Raw genomic sequence first — 19890 nt, forward strand, 5'->3', positions numbered from 1 at the left:
TGCCTAATTCAGCATCATTTACATGCAGCTACTGCAGTTTCCCATTGTGGCCATTGTCTGTGTCAGACAAAAAGGCTACCTGATGGAGACTGCCACCTGGTGGAAAACGTTTGCCATCCATCAGCTGTTTTCAGTTTAATAATTTAGCTATTTACTAATGTGGACAAATGAAAGGAAAAATCTGAATAAATAGAAAAACACAGCAAATACTGGGCGCTGGAGGGGTCACTGAATGGCTTGAGTGGGAAAATGGTGTGGATTATATGCTATGGCTTTCAGTCACGAGATCTCAACCCAACTGAACACCTGAGATTTTGGACCAATGTGTTCATCCACCATTATCAAAACATGAAGTCAGAATATCTTTTGGAAGATGTTCTGTCCTTCCAGCTGTGGAATCAATGCTAGGATGCATTGAAGCTGTTCTGACAGCACATGATGACCCAGCACCTTACTAATGTTTGTTTTCCCTTTGTCACCTGTCTGCAAGTGATGCAGCAATTTAAAAACGCAACAAAACTCGGGCAGTTCAGTTGTCACCGATGCTTGTAAACCAACAATTTCCTATCCATTCCAGAGCAGACAGGTTTAAAATAAATGATAAACAGCATTTTTTTTCATGATCTGTCCATTCCCATTTGTCACTTAACATGATGCATTACAATTGCATCATAATTACTAGAGCTGACTCAACAACTGACAACATATTTTGACAAGCTTCAAAAAGGCAGGATTTATTGCAAGGATGGTGTGTTGTATTAGATGCAATAAGATTTAAAGTAAGTGAGATATAAAGTAGCAACTCAGTAAATGTACCATACTTGACAACTGTGTTCAACATTGACTGAAACTATATTCAAACCTGTGGGACTGATGAGTGCAATGAGGACAGACATTTAAAAATCACCACCTACAAGGTTTTATTCAATCACATGAAAATCTTGAGATTCTCAGATGGGAAAAATTAGTCAATGCACTACAAATATTTTATGTTACATAGATAAGGTCATTCATCCTCTGACTCAGGCACTGACTGGTGCCCCACCAAAACAAACATGAAAACATCTTTGCCTTTCTCTTAACACCCAACTCTCAAACCTATCAAAATATGCTTTGCACATTACAGTAAAACTTGGCACCTAAAGCAAACTAAATGACAAACAAAATAAAAACAAAAACATATTGATACAAGTGTATTTTTTTTTTTTTTTTACAAAAAGGTAAAATGAAATCATACAAACTGTTTAAATTTACACAATGTATCTGACAAAGACGCGCATATTTTTCACAGCAAACTTGTTTGCCAGACCCATTCCATTTCACTCCTTCGGAAAAGCAAGTAAGCTAATGAGGGCAAGAGGTGCAGGTTTGCATTCGGGACATTCAGTACTTGCACGTAGTACTTGAGCTGAGAAGGTCAGAAGTACCATTCTGGCACACAAGGGTGGGGAAGGTTGAGGGATCTAAATAAAGGGCTAAAATGCCCATTAACAGTTAAATATATATCAATGACGCTTTCTGGAATGTCCAAAAGCTCTGAAAATTGATGAAACCAGAGTCCATTCAAAAAGTAAAATAGACTAAGGATTTAGTCATCAAACTTGATTTTCTTGCCCTGGGGTTTGGCTCCAAATCCACCGCCACCTCTTCCACCTAAAATGAAAACAAAGGCAACTGATTAACAGCCAGCAGCACCAAACATGCTAAAAATATAAAGAATATTCTGCTTCAACTCTGAAGGGCATTTTGCATACAGTAGAGTTAGTTATCACTAGTTTCTTATATTTTGCCTGGGCAGGTGTTCTGATTATCCGTTTTAAAAAATATTTTCAGAAAACATTTTATTGCTTACAGATCTAACCTAGTATCTGATCACATTCTATCCACTGCTTTGTGGACAAAAATTGCTAACTTCTTTGCTTTCCACCTCAAATCCAATAATTTCCTTTACCTCCGAAGCCGCCACGTCCGCCTCCGCGTCCACCTCCACGAGGGCCTCCCCTTCCTCTACCACCGCCGCCGCGGCCTCCAAAACCACCAAATCCGCCGCGACCTCCTCTGCCCCCACCGCGGCCACCAAATCCGCCACCGAATCCACCACCACCTCGGCCTCCGCGGAAACCTCCTTCACCCTTGGGTTTGGCATAGTCCAGGGTCACCTTGCTCCCATCGATCTCACCGTCCTCCATTGCCTCCTTGGCTGCCTTGCAGTCATCTTCATTGTCAAAGTCCACAAAGCCAAAGCTGCAAGGCAAGACAGAAAGGCTTACTTAAGTTTCGTCAAAAGTAACATGGAAACTAATGAGTGGTTTGGAGTCACCAAAAAGGGGAATTCCTATTATAATTATAACCCTAACATTAAAAAGTAATTAGTTTAAACAATCAGATCAAATTGAAAAGCTGATTTAACGCTTAACCTAAGAAAGTATGACTGCCTTTCACAATACTTTAAATTCCAATCAGTCATTGTATTGCTTTTGTTTCACATCAGACATGGGCAACTCCCACTAAGGTAGCTGCCTGTTTAACTGCGAGTTTGCTCTGCTTCTCATGCGAATCCGTACACTGTCACTAGTGGACAGAGCGGCGCTCACGAGAAGCGTGAACAGTCAGACGGTGTATTTACAATTCTCCAAACTTACCCTTTAGATGAGCCTGTGTCTCTGTCTGTGACTATCCTGGCTGCTACGGCGCCATCAAACGAATCTTTAAGGGTCTGATCTGTCGTGTCCTCAGAGAGTCCCTTGACGAAGAGGGTTTTTGTTGGACCTGGGCAAAGAGAAGCCATCATTAAATCGTTTAGGGTTCAATTTGATTTTATTCAACACATTATTTTGAAAAATAAAAATGCTACAACCAGCTTATATCTCATGACCAGACCAGATCAGGACTTGACTATCTTTGAATCGTCACAGAATTTCAGGAGGTCAAGTTGTCATCATATCTGGCCAAGTCAACTGGGGTCAAAAACCAAACAGACCACAATTTTCACTTTGAAGAGCTACCTGAGTTTCCTCTTCCCCCGTCTCTGCCACCGCTGTTCTGGCTGTACTCCAGTCGAATCGACCGGCCTTCAATTTCTGTGTTGTTAAGATTTTCCAAAGCTTCTTTAGCATCATCTGTGCTCTCAAACTCTACAAAAGCAAAACTATGGAAAGAAGCAACACATTAGGAAAAGAAGAAAACAAAAACATTCCAATGTTTGTTTGTAATCCAATTTTACTGTGAAACAATTCCTCAATTAGACTTTTCTATCTGTTGCACACCAGACATAAGCAACACCCATATGAGACCAGGGCAAGCCTGTTCTAACTGTGCTTTGGCTCTGCTTCTCGTGCGAATCCATGCAGAATCATGGGTAAGATTAAGAGGAGCTCATGAGAAGGTCTAGCAGTTTGAGATTTAATGCCAAGGATGAAAATCAAATCCAATATAACAGACCGTTTTACCAGTCAATACAGACACTTACCCTTTGACTCTACCATCTTTCTGTGGAATCCTTATGGACACAGCCTTCTCGAATGTGGACTGTAAGACTTCCTCTGTGGCACTGAAGGCAAGATTATTCACTACCAGTGTTTTACTGGCTGCTCCTGCCCCTATAGGGAGAGAAGGAGGAAGGGGACTAGTGAGACAAATAAGATGGAGCATTTTCTTTTTTCTTTCATATGACACTTGAACCAGATCAATACTGGATTCTCCTGAAGATCTTTACCCAAAAACAAACAAACAAACAAAAAAAACAAAAAAACAAAACAAAACAAAACAGCACCAGCAAGTCTGGCCATATTCAAATGCAGGTTCTTGAAATATTCATTCTGAGGCTCAATGGAACATGAATACATGTCCAGAGCTTTGTAATCAACATAGTAATTATAATAACTTAAAATTTGGTTTGAGGAAAACTGAAGACCTTTTAATACATAATGCACGGTGGTGTCAGTGATCAAGGTGAAAATACAAAACATTTGAATGCAATGCAGTAGGTTAGCATTCAGGGCTAACTTGTACCTATAGGAGCTATTTTATACTATCCTGAAGTGGCCCACACTTCTCCAATACCCAATTGTGAAATACACAGCATCTTACTGTTAAAACATTATGATTCTATTGCTATAACACATTCTACTCCTATAATGAAACAAGTAATGAATTATACCACAACCTTTTATTAAGTCTCATTTTTAATACCAAAGTAGCTTTCATGGTTTTACATGATGTCTGAAGAGTTTACCTCCTACTTTCGCCCCTTTCTGACTCTTTTCTCCAACGTAGTCAATCATGATGGACCTCCCCTGTACATCAGCTCCCTGAGCCTCCTCCAGCATCTTCTCTGCTTCAGCCTCAGTTTTAAACTCGATGTAGGCAATGCTGTCAATGGAGAAGGGATGATTAGTATTGTTAGCTGAAATTCAGCTCAGTTGTAAATGGATGGTAAGTTTGAGTACTAAGACACAAAAACTAGATTCAATTGTATTCTATAAAATGTTAGTTTATAAAGATGTGAAGATGATGGGGACAACCGATTTCCTACAACTACAATCTCAAGGCAAGTCAGGCTCTTACACTGTAGGATTCTCATCTACCCTTTTAGGACTCATGTAGTTTTCTTGTGTTACATGCAGGCTTGTTCTTACCCTCTGTTTGAACCGTTCTGGCCTGGAGGTAACCTGACATCAACCGCGTCTTCAAAGACTTCCCTCAGGTCATCAGCCGTCGCAGAGAAGGGAAGGTTTTTTACAAACAGTGTCCTTGCGTCCCTTTCTGGAAGACGTATCAATGTCAGCATATGTAATGGAACTAACTTCTTTTCACTCTTCTAGGAAATGTATTAATTGCCAAAGCCAACTGCCTGGAAATAATCCAGTTTTTTTTTTTTTTTTTTTAATAAACACTTCACCAGATGTGCAGAGGAACACGAGTCATTTACCTTTCTTCCCCTCCTGTGAACTGTCTTTGCTGCGGGCCCTGTCCAACTTCAACTCCTGACCCATGAACTTTTTGCCATTAAGCTCCAGTGCCTTTTGCATATCCTCCTCAGTTGAGAAGTCCACATAGCCAAATTTCCTGTTGAGGCAAGCCATGGAAGAACAATTAGACATTCTTGTTTTAAAAAAAGAAACAAAAGTCCAAGAACTTGTAGTTTCATATAGCAATGACTTGGGCTGCATCTGCCCATCTATTTCACTTTTTAGTGGGATTAATTTTGTCTTCACTATGAATTGAAAGGAAATTGTCAGAATGTACCAGCCAATGTGTTTATTTAAAGTTACAAAATTGAACAGTTTTACAATGCCATTTCTGTCCATACCCAACCTGTACTAACCAACTGTATGTAATCAAAAAAGTAAGTACTAATAATAATAATAATAATTATAAAAATAAGTATTTAATATTTAATGGTTGCTTACTTGGATCCTCCTAACCGGACATCAGCAACCTCAAGACTGTTCTTGGAGAAGAATTTCCTCAGCGATGATTTGATTTCGTCAAAGTCTTTGTTGGAGTTCAAGTTTCCAACAAACAGACAGAACCCTGGAAAATGGGAGAGCAAAGTTCCACTGAGTTTTATTCTTTGTGTAAAATTCTATTAATTGCATCAATTGTGTCAGATTCAGAATAATAAGGTGACATCACACATCAGTATTAAGTCCCTTGTTGATCATCATAATAAATATTGAAATTTTATTAACAGGTCAGGGCATTTATTCTTACCTTCACCTTCTGACTTTGCCTTTTTGGCAGGAGGTGTGTCCTTCTTGCTCTCTGCCTTCCTCTTTCCAGGGGTCACAGGGGCTTCTATTGAGATACGAGTGATGCATTATTTAATTTACAGCTGTCCAGCAAATACAGAAAAAGAATGAAACAGGCAAATGGTGTTAAAACTTTGGGCTTGAAGGCTTTACCATAACTATGCTTCATGTATTGTTGATGTTAAGTGTCTAAAAATATGTGCACTGGTTAGATTGAGGTGGAAGAAGCAGAAACACGTTAAATTTCTTTAACCTACAAAGCTGTTTTCATTTTTCTTCTTTGATCTCTTAATATAGCACCATCTCCATCTCAACCATGTTTCAAATGAATTTCAGATTTTCATTTATCAACTCGCATTTTTTAAGTAAAAAGGTGACATGTAACAATCTTAAATATGCCTTTAAAAAATGATTGTCAATCTTTTAGACGACATGTCTATGTAATTGTTAGCTTGATTTAGCATAGAAGTTTTGGCAGTTGGCCCACATTCAATTTTCCCATAAGACTCACCCTCTTCTTCCTCGTCATCTTCATCATCGTCATCATCATCGTCGTCATCTTCATCATCCTCTGACTCCTCCTTGGCCTTAACCATGCCTGCTTTCTTTGCCTTGGTGGCTGGTTGAGCAGGAGTGGTATCCATCTCCTCTTCAGAGTCTGAAAAGCAGAAACATTGTTAACAGTTCTATCAGATGGTCAGTGTGACCAAATTCAAACCTATGACAACCTGCATCAGACACTAAAAAAGGTGACATCATACATGATCAGTATTAAGTCCCTTGTTGATCATCATACAGTTTTAACTGGTTTTCAAGCCAGCAACTCCACACTGACTTAGTATCACAAAAATAAAGGTAAAACAAAAAATAAATCAAAGGCTCAGTCTAACCATCGTCATCGTCGTCATCATCATCGTCGTCGTCAGATGCCTCCTTAGCAGGCTTGGCCTTTGCAGCTTGTTTGGCTGCTGGTTTAGCTGGAGTAGCCTTCTTGGGAGGTGGAGCCTCTTCTTCTGAATCTTCATCATCCTCAGAGGACTCCTTTGCAGGTTGGGCCTTCACTGAGGGCTTGGCAGCAGCTTTAGCAGCAGGCTTGGCTGCTTTTTTGGGTGGTGGGGCCTCTTCTTCTGACTCATCTAGACGACACACACTAAATAGTCAATTTCAATAAAAAGTGGACAGCATTTCATCTTTTCTGCAGAGGAAAAACCTCTTTAGACTCCACCAACAGCCATTAAATGCAAGAATGTCACAGCGATTGAGGATAGAACCGGCAGACGATAACACACACCGGCACCGAAGACATAGCGCTGCATTCACTTTTCCTCCTTACATTACACACATGGGTACTTAACAACCACATGCATGCCAAGAAATGGAGGTTATGTGGTCATTTTCACATAGGTTGCAAATATTTGACATGTATTGAAATTATTTTAGCCAATTATATAATAATGGCCAAAGGCTAGGTCAATAGTATTTATTGAAACAAAGAACCAGTTTAAAAAAAAAAAAAAAATACACAAAATTTCTTTTATCACAATGTTGCAGGTCTTACCATCGTCGTCGTCATCATCATCAGACTCCTCAGCCTTTGCAGGCGCTGCCTTGGCTGGTGCAGGTTTTGCTTTTGCAGGGGTCTTCTTTGGTGGTGGGGCCTCCTCCTCAGACTCCTCCTCTGTAAATGGAGTGAAAGCATGAGACTTAATCACACACTTCAATACTCAGAATATATCCATCACCACTAGAAATCCAGCTGCTGAATTTCATGAATGAATGCAATGCTACATTTCATCTGATTAAGGTGTCCAACCTAAGCAAAAATCCCATCAGTTCACTTTCATGATATGAAACTAATTTAAAGATCATATGACATGTAAAATCCCCACTGTTAGTGAAGTAGCCACACTCCAGTAAAAAAAAAAAAAAAAAAAAATCAAAACCTGAGCAAATTCTTTTTCTCCTATATATATCAAAATATCTTAGGTGTGTTGATTTTAATTGTTTACCTGAATCATCATCATCGTCGTCATCATCTTCACTTTCTGCTTTTTTGGCAGCAGTGCCATTTTTGACGACTGGGGTAGCTTTAGCTGGTGCTGCTTTCTTCACCACTTTAGGTGGAGGAGTCTGTAATAAATAAAACACTTATTAAGATGACTTACAAAAACGTGTGTAGAAAAACCCACAAATTCTTGAAAACTACATCAAAGTCAAAACATACTGTACCTCTTCCTCATCACTGCTTTCCTCTTCACTGGATTCCTCTTCCACATCTTTAGGGGGTGGGGGAGCCTTCTTCTTTTGCGCTGCTTGTTTGGCTGCTGCCTGCAAGAAACGGGATAAATTACAAGAAATCGTTTAAGATTAATTATACTTATCAAAGCATGTTTTGCTACTGAATGAAATACAGACGTATGGTACTCCATGCATGCTGCTTCAGCATGTTTGCTAACATTTGAGGTATGGGGGTGGGGATTACACCATGTGGTACTTAAAAGCGAAGACCACAAGTAACCCCACCTCTATAAAAATGTTAAAATTAATCATTTTACCAATTGATTTAGGTGGGTCACACTAACCGCGTTTAGTGAAAGCTGTCTGGGCGGCAATTTGCTCTTGGTTTTTCACCTCGTGTCTCTCTCGGAGCAGGCGCACAACCCACGTGGAGCACAGGAGGTGGGGAAGCTAGCATGCAATTTTACCGTTTCCTGTAGAGCTTTTAAATGCACGACGGCTGCGAGAAAATTGCAATCGGCGCCGATTTAAACTTAACGCCTGATAAAAAAGTAAACACCGTAAACTATACTTATCATGCTAACGAATCGGAGGGAATAAGCTTCGGTTCTGCATCCGTTAACCACTGTGCTAATGCTAACAGTTAACCAACGACGTGTTAGCTAATATAACACAAATATTTTATTTAACCTACTTATCAAATAGTTGTAGGTATTAATTAATTTAATTCAATCTCTTCTCTATGTATCTCTAAATCCCGTGCTTATAAATCGAGAGCGCGCATGAATGCCATCTTGAGTAGTCGGTTAACGTTAGCAGGCCAGAAAACCACCAGCAAGGCACAAACATGGCTGATCTCGACCAAAGAAACGTTTAGGACTAGTGCAATTTCCCCCATACTGTTTCGACCAAGCATACTCTTACAGACACGGTGTAATTAATTAGCAGAAAGCACAAGCTTTGGGAGTCGAGGAGATGTTTTCTGCCGGTGTTAGTTTCCTTTTTCCCCACAAACGCAGTAACTTCTCTGTATAGGCCTCACGCAGAAACACACGGCTTCATTTCTATCAAACACACGCACTTTCACGGTGAAATACACGTAATTTTGTCTTACCTTGGCTAACTTGACCATGTTGCTGTCGTGTGTTTCACAGAAACACAATGAATTGGACGTTTGGAGACAAGTAACGAAATGGCTAACACATGCACGTGGCTCTGCCGACTCGGTGGGACATTGGACAGGAAAGACAGACTAGTCGAAGACGCGCTCCTTACTCTCCTACTCTGCGCGTCCACGCCGACCCGCCCACATGACTTTGCCCACCAATCACAAGTTAGAATATTTGCATCGTGCCCGCGCCTCGCCTACTCAGACAAGCGACGTGGGTTTTTATTACTGTACAAAAACAAGCGACAAATAGTTAACACGTATAAACGCATACATGAAATAAATAAAATAATAGATTATCAAAGAGCAATGTTTTACTGCCGAAAGTAATAACTAAATGAATTTAACAAGAAACACTGAATTTGTTTCCACATGGTAGGAATTAAATGTTTAGAGAAAAACACATTTTCATAGATGCTACAATTATATACAGTGGGGTCCAAAAGTCTGAGACCGCTTTCGACTTTTGGACCTCACTGTGCATTGTATGATCACTATACCGTCTTTATGTCCCATGCAGCTGTTTATATCAACCACGTGGTCTGGGCAAGTTGCCATCAACCATCAACCACGTGTGTAGTCTACCACGCGGAGCAATGTGCTACCAGCTGTATATTACCCCGGATGAACACGAAATAGTGGTATAACTTGAATTTAATTAAGCGTTTTACGAATTTGAGCTTCTGCTTTACTACAATACTCCAATTTTGCTGCTGCATAGCACATCTCTACTTGTACTTTCTAGAATAGTTTGACTATAGCATAATGTTATAAGATGTTCTTCCATCATTGATAAAATAAAGTTAAGTAAGTTAAAAAAGATAACATTTTTCAGAGCATTTTAAATTTTTCATCTAGTGTATGTTGACTTAAATGTTGATGTTGAAAGTTCATTATTCATTTTGGAAACAGTAATTGACAAAACATCTCACCACAAGGTCCATTTAATCGCTACCTAGCTGTTCTGGAGCTTTTGATCCTGTTACACAATCTTCCTTTGAAGCAACTTCATAGAAAACTTCTATGTATCTATCTGCCTGTCTTTGTGTGTGTGTGTGTGTGTACAAGGTATAAAGTATTTCAGTCAGCCAGTTGATTCCCAAGGGACATTGAACAGCACATTTGAGTAATTAACCCTCAACACCACACAGAGGCAGCATTGCATTTTACATCCCTCACTTATTTCACAAAGCACAGGGTGGAGCAAACCATTCCACCTCAATCACCCTGTTGCTTTCATTGTATAGCTATATTACCCGATTCGCACAGAGAGATAAGTACGTTGTATAATGCATAATGTAGGATGTTAATGATAATGAAGTGTTGTATACTGTATATAAAGTATTTTCTGCCATGTAAACAAATTGAAATTACTGGTCATCAACTGATGTGATGGGAGTTTCCTTGAAAGAGAAAAGGTGTATAATAATAATTATTATTAAACCATATGTAAAGTATGTAAAGTAAATAAATTATGTTGAGAAAATAACATCTTTTTCCCTTTGTAATGATTTTTTGATCTGCAATAGGATGATAAACACAGGTGCAATTAATACCATAAAGCATGTAGGCTTTCAACACCCTGATATTGTGCATCCTTGCTCACTGATGTGGCATGCTGGAACATGAAGATGGATTAGAGCCATCATTAATGTCATGAGCTACATCAGTGTTCCTTAACAAGTCAAAATGTCTGCTGTGAAAAAGGTCCACCCAACCTGCTGTCGAAGATGCTTACATCCCATGCTAATGTAGGCCTATGAAAGAACATGTGTTCCTCATGTTTCACAAGACTTTCACAAAGTCTTTACAACATTTTTGTCTTTATCTCTACTCAATTTTCTTGTCATTTGTTGTTTAAGTGCAAATTATTAAATAACTATTTACAATGAGTTGTGGATTGAACCTTTTTTTTACGCAATGACACACACACACATGGCATGATATTTTTCAAAGAGAAATAAAACAAACTGATGTTAGATTGCTGATGCAGCAAGCAGTAGTGGCGAGTTTGACAAACGTGATTTGAACCACATAGTCGACATGAGCAATGTGTTTCAGAATTCAAATTCCCTAACATTTCAGTGTTTATTTGATATGAAAATGAATGCCTCTTTGTGTGCTGTATTCCTCCTGGCTATGTGATACAACATCAGTCCTTTTTTTAGTGCTGTTGCCTTCATGCATTTAATTACTATTTTCTTGCTGTTTTTCAAATGAACTATGTTGAATTTGCAAGATGAACAAAGCAATTCTTCTCCTTAAACCCCCTTCTATCCACCCTGTCTGTACCTGCTATTCTCTTCTGTTTTTAGGGTTAAATTGAGTGAATCCAATGAATAGAGAGCATATAGAGGGGAATTAATGCATTGAGGGATTTTAGTTCAGAAGGGATTTCCTTTATCACATGAAAATGCACATTTATTTCTAGGCAACCACCCAAAATGGTCCATAGTAATATTTAAACACACAGAGGTAAATCCTTGGTAATATTTCTTTAAATGTCAATAATTTTTGACAGTGTCTGCAACCTTGCTAATGGAGATAATTACTAAAAACGCTTATCTGTTATATGTTTATTGACTGGAAAAGCGCTTGAAAATCAAAAAGGAACAGCAGCATTGCATAATCAAAGTATCACATGGGGTGGACAAAAATAACAGAAACATATAAACATCGAAAAGTAAGCACAAGGATTAGTTCTACCCATTGTCTTTAGAACACTTTCACTCTCTTTCCTCCTGGGACATTTTTTTTCAACAAGGAATATCTGCAGTTCTCTGAGTTTTAAAGAATATCTTCTCACTCTGCTCATGAACTTATTGTTAGGCTTCAGACATAATAAACCAACAGCCTCAAATTTGTATATAAGGCACATTTTATAAAACAATTCAGCCAGAAATACTTCAAAAACATGATTCAGAATAATCTATAGGGTTTTTAAAAAATGCAATAATAGAAAGATAATCATATACAAAAATGAAGAAGTTTGTTTTTAAAAGTGAATTGTGATATTGAAATAAAAATATATGGCTAGAGATACTCCAGCATTGCAAGAAGGGTCATAAAAACCTCAGCAAGGAGGTTTTATTGTGGAGGTAGGGGGTGGGGGTGGGGTGGGGGGTACGGTGTGTGAGCCATAGGGAGAAACCAGTCCCATAAAATATTACCCATATTACCCTCTTGTTATGCAACCATTCAGAGCAGTTGTCAGACTCCATAGCTCCTATGAGGGTCTACAGTTGTTCTCTCTCTCAAGGTAATTTATCTTTGACGCTGGCCTTTGATGCAAACTTTGAATGAATATAACAGAGATCAGCTTAACGAAGCTCACAACACGGAGCACTGGTGCTGCTTTAGTTCTGCGGGGTACATTTTAGCAACTATCCTGTTCAGCGTATGCCCTTCTCTTTTGGTGGGCTTCAGCTTGTGAGAAGCTTTTATCCATGTTTGACAGGTGTTATCATGATTGCCCACATTACTTCCTTTCTTTTCTCAGGTTTTTGTGATCAGTGTTCAGTTGGGCCACCAACTATATGAGGTGTATGTGTGTATGTGTGTGTGTTGCCTTTGTATTTTTCAGTGTAAATGTGGCACTTAGCTGCTATTGTCACAGTCAGTGTACTGAGCAAGTACAGTGTTATCTTTGTACTTTTCCATTAAGACCACATCATGTGCTTGTATGTGTATGAGTCGAAGTTTGTATCACAGTGAATTTGAGCCTCCCACAATAAAATAAAATGGGTTTTCTCACCCTGTCTTGTTTGTCAGTGACCTTTGAATCAATGAGTCATATTCATCATAATCAATTGCATTTTCATGAATAAAATCGTATGAATAAAACTGCTGTAATATTATGAACATTTTCCTATGTGTTCTTCAACATGAAGGACAAAACTAATTATGATTACGATGTTTCACTTTATCCCTTTCATTTTGGAAACTCTGCTTTTAGATAATTGCCATATTAATAATGACGTATCATACCGTACCATACCAGACCATTATCATAACACTTAAAGCTGCTAAAGGTCACTACAAATAGGTGCTAGTGCCTAGAGAATCTCTTCCTCTCTTCTGCTTCTTCTTCTGGGTCAAAAGAGCTTCATGAACCTGTCTGCTTTTGAGACCCACTGACTTCCTTACTATTAGATGATTGGTGATTTGGAAATTAAGCTTTATTATACTGTTGATCTCAGTTTCACTCCAGGTCACAGTGTGTCTACAAAATGTTTTCTCTGTATTAATCATCTGTGAATACCTCAGTAAGTGATTTATTTTCAAAGTGGCTTGATAGATGCCATTCCTCTGTTTGGAGATTTTACTGGTACACATGCCCCTAGTGGTGTGAAAACTTGTGTTACACTCCCTGTGGAAATCTTTTCAAAATCTGAACTGCATAGAAATGAATGGTGGTCAGGCTGAAAACAATGTAGCTTTTTTCATAGCATCCAACAAGCTCTTCAGAATACTTTTTTTTTCCACCTGGAAGCCATGCAGAAAATGTTCAGTAACTAAAATTTACCAGTTTCATTGAAACATAAAACCCCGAGAGGATACATGTAAGTGCACATGGAATGTTCTTTTTATCATTTTTGAAAACATTTACAACTATTTGAGACAAAAGAAAAAGTTACAAACAGAATTGACCTGCAGTTTGCGTCCATTTTCAAAATGTTACATAAATAAAACTCATATTTATAAATATCTCTTTTTTTATAAACATATAAATAGTTTTTTTTAAACATAAATACATTTATGCAGGGGAAGATGAAGTACATGAATGTACAGCAGCAGCAACAATATACAGCTTTGCAGTTTGTAGTTTTTACACCTTTGCCTGCCATCTTGTCGTATGCATCTGTGTTTGTATCCGTTGACCATTTTGTATGGTATACATATATGTATATATACCTGCATATTTAATATATATATATTTATATGAGGGTTTTGTAGCGTTGTTATCTTAGTCTTTGTTTATGCTGGTCGAGGTGCCTTTCGTACCGAAAATCTGTCACTTGCTGAGTTTTTCTTCTTTTTCCCCCTCAGTTGATAACAAACTGAACCTTCTGGTGTCCAAACCTATCGTCCAGAGATCTAGAGAGAGAGAGAGAAGAAAGGAGGAGTGAGGTTAGACTGAGCTTTAAGAAAAAACATAATAAACACACGCTCATTTATTCTCTCATCTAGCAGTTTTAATCTAATGCCTGCTCATTAGATCATTCTGGGAATCTCCAAATTTACTTGTCATCTTTATGCTCCGTTAAAATGCTCTCCCTGACTCCTCACCTAACCATTTCACCTCTGACAAACGCACGTCCAACACGGACTTTAACATTTCTGATACGCTGCAGCCTGTTGGAAGGAGAGATGGGTGTCAACTGATGAAAAACACACATACTCATTAAAGTTAGTCACAAGATCCCCCCCCCCCCCAGGAACTCATAGCTTGCCACAACCACAAAAAGGCCTCAGGACTAATTGTGCGCCACCTAACTTCCTCATTACTTTACTCACAGCCACAGCCCCTTTGTTGTTTTCCTCAAAATCACTTGAGTAAAGAGAATGGGTTTCCCAGAAAGGTCCCGGCCACCACAGGGTGCTGTGTTTTCAAGTGTGTGTATAAATGTATGTGGGTCTGCATCACCACTTCCTTCCTCCATCCCTCCCTGTCCTCTTTTATCTTGAACATGATATATCCCTCTTTTTTTCTAGATCAAGCAGATGGGACCATTCATAATGATGCGCATAAATACAAGAGTTGACTTCCTAAAAACCCACTGGACTGTTTCCCATACATCAGTTTTCATCAGTCTGAGTGGGCTTTCCTGCAGTCTTAAGGGAGTTCCTGTCGGAGGAGAACACTGCTAGACCCCTCCATGCATCTTAACATGATCTCAAGTATCAAGTACTCTGATTATGAGGAGTCAGTCAGACAGCCGTGTGTTCAATGTGTTGTGCTTAATGTGATTCCCCCCATCAAGCTGACCTTTGATGCAGACTGAATTAATCACCTGAAAGTCATCACTGTCCGTTTGTTGTACTGTATATTGATGTCACTAAGAGCTGATTAGTCTAAACTGGCCTAAGTGTGGATGCAAAGCTCAAAGCTAAGTGTCCTGAGACGACATCAAGAAAACACTATAATCTGACTTGAACATCTTTTCTTCGTTGGTTATTTCTTTCTCTTTCCCTTCCTCCCTTCCTCCCTTCCTTCCTTCCTTCCTTCCTTCTCTGCACACTTGACCCTTTACAGACCTTTGATAACACAGAAAACAGCTTCAGCGTTTTCTCCCTTTCTTATTCTTTCACTTTCACCTTTCTTCCTTAGATGACCACTGGTAACTACTGTACATTTGATGTGTTCTTCTTCTTTAGTTTCCTTCTTTTACTTGTATCATCCATTCATTCTTTCTTCTGCACAATCTTTCATTTCTCTCTTAATTGTTTCTTTACTCCTCCTTCTCATTTTCCCTCCATTCATTCCTCCACATTCTCTCTTCCTTTTTACCACCCTGGCTCTGTTTATTTATCGGTATGTCAGGTTATCTATCTAAAACTGAAGTGAGACTGTGATTTGAAAGACCACTCACCATCACAGAGCAGGTCCAGCCCTAGCAGCCCATGCCGCTGATGGTCCCTATCCTGTCCATCTTGTGTCCGAAGCAGCCACTCCGCGACGTGGAGCCCCCTTTCTTGTTTCCCGATTTGTGTTTCCTCGGCGCGGGTTGGTCGTTGAGGAGACGAGCCCACATCCCTCTGGCGCGGGTGTCCATGCGTAAATCTCGCAGTAACCGTATCCGAGAGCGCACAGCATCTAGCCGCCTCTCCCTCTCCTCCGACTCCAGAAACTCCGCCAGCTCCTCGCCCAGCAAACTTCTAAGAGACTGCAACAGAGATAAAAACGATGTCTCCCTTAGGCAAATACGTTGTGCAAAGAGATATGCTTTTGATAAGATGGAAATACATGCTCGGTGCTTGTTTGAGCAGAACAATGACGTTTGATTTTGAGAAAACCTCAACTAAGTGCGTAATTAAGCACTTTCAAACACGTGTGCATTGGCCAAGAGGTAAAAAAAAAAAAAATTGCCATTCTTTTTACGCACGGCTCTATATGACTGACTGAGATGGAGAGTGGTTCTGTCTGGCCAAAAATGAAGTTTCGACAAGATTCAAACCTCAAATAATATCCATAGAAAATCCTGAACATTCATTTTTACTAAGTGCAGCTACAGATCAGCTCTGACACTTCAGACATAACTGTTGTCCTCAGTAATGAGTCATATAAGACAGGTGCCTGTAGCCGGCTCTTCTGGTCTGAACGCTGTTCTATCAACATGCAGTTGTCCGAAATTCTTGCCATGTGAGCTAATCACTAAAATTCTTAATTCAAATACTTATTCTGTGTTATTCAGTTGATTCCGCGGGGTAATTACGCACAAAACGTTTCGCTTGCTGTAGTTTTAATATTGGCGAACAATTGGAAAAGATTCGTTCAAAGTTGAACCTGAATAGCTTTATCCTGGAAAGTCGTTCGTTATGTTGCTCAAAGTGTTACTTTTTTTTAATTCTAATGCTTTCTTTCTTCTTTTTGTTTCCTTTTGAGTTGCCACATTACTTCAATGTGTGCGCTTAAACACTAAAAGTGACAAATGATGCTGGAGAGCAAAAATACGGTGGAGATGATGTTAGACATCACTGAAACATGCTCTCTCTTTAGAAGTAAAGTGCTAGAAAAAAATTTACTTGGAAGTTTTAGATTGAGAGAGTGGAAAAAATTGCCTTCGTTGAATTGCTAGGCATGACTGAAATTATGAAATATGATGCGTAAAACAAACAGTCTTGGGCGCCCGAACCACAGAACAGCTGTTCACTCAGCATTCAGCTTCCATCAGCTAATAGTGCGAAGCCTCAGTTCTCAATATTAAGAATATAAGTAACCTCTTCTTACCTTCTGCTGTGCCTGAGATAAAGGTTTTGCCCCCATCCTTACAGAAAGCAGGGTGACCATAAGTCCACAAGCTACCAAGTACGACAAGTTCATTTTGACAAGTCTCGTGTTCTTTAAGAGATTTCCTCTGCGCTCAAGTTCAGAAAGAGGGACAGTAACAGCAGCCAGTCAGCTGTTAAACATAAGAGGCTTCAGTCCGTCCTTTACTCCAAAGCTCCTCAAGTGCTCCTCTAACTCTGTGTATTAGTCCTCACCGCTTTATAGCCAGCCCATGGTGATGTCATGACAACCTGCGTAATGGTCCTCCTTCCTCGCCAAATGCCTGTTTTCTCTACCTGCCTCTGAGCGCGTCATGCCAGGGATTAATTAAATGATACAAGCTCCGGTCATCGGGGCTTTGGGGGGAAACAAGATAGGCTATGAGCTATCAAAATGCACTTTTTTTTCTTTTCTTTTTTTTACTTTTATACCTCTGGCTGAGATACAGCAGCTGAAATCAAAGGTGATTTCAAAGGCTGATGGTTAAGTGCTGAAGAGCGACTTTGGCAGATAAATTACTTCTAAGATGCCAGCCGCCTGCGAAATATTTTAACAAGTCATATATTCTACTGTGCGAATGAGACTGCCACATTTAGGCTACTTGATGGGTATATTGAAAATTGAAATTGTGCCACCGGAACTAAATAATTACATATTTTTCCGAGAAGTTCGTCTGATCAAGTGGAGTTTTCTTAATCTAAAGACTTTCTTGAACCGATCTTAAACAAGTGAAATTGCACCATAAATAAACGGATGTCTTTGCCTCCTTAAAAGTGAGATTTTATCTCTCAACATAAAACTGGTGATTGAATGACTGGTTAATGAATATGACTTTTGCGGTTTGATGGAAAGAATGCAGGTAACACGTTTGTGTTGCAACATATCTTTTTACGCATCTGCAAAGAGATTACTGGAAAACTGAGTTGGTGACACGTGTCACCATGGTACAGTCATAGTGAACTGGATCTGGTGGTTAAGAGATGGAAGCCTCATCATAAAGGAATTATTAATGTGTCTTGATTTGGATGGCTTTAGTTCATGTGTGATGTTTCTGGCTTTGTGGATCTTGGAGATCTACATTTTGTAGTTTTGTTTTTACTGCAGTGAGACCTGTAGCGTTGCACTATGTACTTGGCTGAGGCTACTTTGATGCAAAGCCTCACAGTGATGAGTGTTTTGATGAGATTGTATGTGCCTCCATCCAGATCTCCGCACACAAAAAGAAGGCTGATTGAGACTCTTGTGGTTAGTAACCTTCTGTTAATGTTACAGCTTCTGAACCCTACATTAATAACAATTACTCCTACAGTGTCAGTCCAGAATATATATTGCATCAATAGAGCATAATAAAGTTCCAGAACAGAAGAGAACACTTTGAAGCCTGGTGGAATAAAAATCTTTCTCGAAATATTCGGGTGCTGAGTGAACTACCTGACAATGATTATGATTGTAAAAGGCTGAGGATGCCTTATTTCAGGTAAGAGAAAGCTTTTCAGAAAATTCTTTGTAGCACCAAAGACGTGCAGTATAGAAGAAGTTGAACTGAGTACAACCCTAAAGACTCATCCTCTGATACAGTGTTGAACCTATCATTGATGCTTGATTACCTGGTGACAGGAATTTGTTAATCTGTTAATCTAATATAATACCATGTAGTCTCATCTAATTTTAGGAGAAATTGTATTATATTATATAATATTATTATATTCTATTATAAATGCAACGGTTACGGCTTCACCCAGAGCAGGAATGTTCTAGAAGTGTGTTAAAACAAGTCACAATTGGCACATTACTTTACTGGTGTCAGGAGTTCGACAACTTATTGAGGAGCCATGAAGTGAAACCATCTCACCCCATTGAGAGACTGATTTACTTGTTTTAAGAAAATGATGTACACACTGTGAGGTGAAACAAAAGGCCTCATTAAAACGGTCTTTTTTTTGCGGTGTGGAATGATTGCGGAGCCGTCCGGGCCCTGCAGAGCAGAGCTGCAATCTTAGGCAGCACCATCTGTTTTGGAACACAGAGTGGCAGTATTTGCTGTGCCGAAAAGTGAATACCCCATCATACTGTAGTCGCATGTTTACTGGATCAATACCATCCTGTAAAAATAAGCCTTTGTTCACAGTAAATTGCGAGTATGTGAAAATCCCAATGAGGTAGAGCAGATTAGGCATAAGCCATGGTATGAAAGAAAATTAATAAATCCCAAATTTTCTGTGTGATGTTCATATTTATTTTACTTCTAGAGTTTTACCAGCCTTAAAACGTGAATCTAGAAAGTGCACTGTATGCAACAAAGGTGGTGTTTGTGTGATAGACAGCAGCAGTGATGTTGCCCTTGACATCCACTTGCTTAGGCCATCCTAAATACTGTATGTCAGCCTTCCCAACATGCACTGCTCTTTTTCTTTGGTTGCACACCAGGGCATGACTGATAAGGAGAATTGTCACTTATTGTATGTGTTAAAGTTTACAATAAATATCCATGATCTTATTGAAGTTTTCATGAAAAAAAACCCCACCAAATATTGCCATGACTACACATGGTAAAATGTGCCAAAAAGTTTAGTCTTTTTTCTGCTGCATTTCTCAGGAAGGAACCAATATCTGATATTTACTGTTATAAGAGGCAAAAATCCCTCCAATATATCACCAAGAAAACATATTTTACATGTTACACGGGACAGGAGACAAACTACATTGTTTGCAGTGTAATATAAAAAGTTATGTTGATGTCT

General features: G+C 39.2%; 2 protein-coding genes across 2 annotated transcripts; both read right to left on the reverse strand.

Moving 5' to 3' along the window:
* Nucleotides 1-895: 895 nt before the first annotated feature.
* ncl (nucleolin) lies at nucleotides 896-9252 on the reverse strand. The gene is made up of 16 exons (XM_022752518.1): nucleotides 9106-9252; nucleotides 7983-8081; nucleotides 7763-7883; nucleotides 7312-7431; nucleotides 6644-6889; nucleotides 6265-6411; nucleotides 5716-5799; nucleotides 5412-5535; nucleotides 4931-5067; nucleotides 4638-4764; nucleotides 4235-4371; nucleotides 3470-3599; nucleotides 3006-3148; nucleotides 2643-2769; nucleotides 1952-2244; nucleotides 896-1653 (listed from the first exon to the last, which is right to left on the reverse strand). Exons 1-16 carry the CDS (start codon nucleotides 9121-9123, stop codon nucleotides 1589-1591), a joined length of 2118 nt encoding a protein of 705 aa, XP_022608239.1. The 5' UTR covers nucleotides 9124-9252; the 3' UTR covers nucleotides 896-1588.
* A 4476-nt stretch (nucleotides 9253-13728) lies between these two features.
* Nucleotides 13729-17327, reverse strand: nppc (natriuretic peptide C). Its single transcript, XM_022738233.1, has 3 exons — nucleotides 17111-17327; nucleotides 15753-16046; nucleotides 13729-14256 (listed from the first exon to the last, which is right to left on the reverse strand). The coding sequence occupies exons 1-2, from the start codon at nucleotides 17201-17203 to the stop codon at nucleotides 15774-15776; spliced, it is 366 nt and encodes a 121-aa protein (XP_022593954.1). The 5' UTR covers nucleotides 17204-17327; the 3' UTR covers nucleotides 13729-14256; nucleotides 15753-15773.
* Between the last annotated feature and the right edge of the window lie 2563 nt (nucleotides 17328-19890).

Source organism: Seriola dumerili, unplaced genomic scaffold (genome assembly GCF_002260705.1).
Source record: "Seriola dumerili isolate Sdu_G_001 unplaced genomic scaffold, Sdu_1.0 BDQW01000002.1, whole genome shotgun sequence".
NCBI lineage: Eukaryota > Metazoa > Chordata > Actinopteri > Carangiformes > Carangidae > Seriola > Seriola dumerili.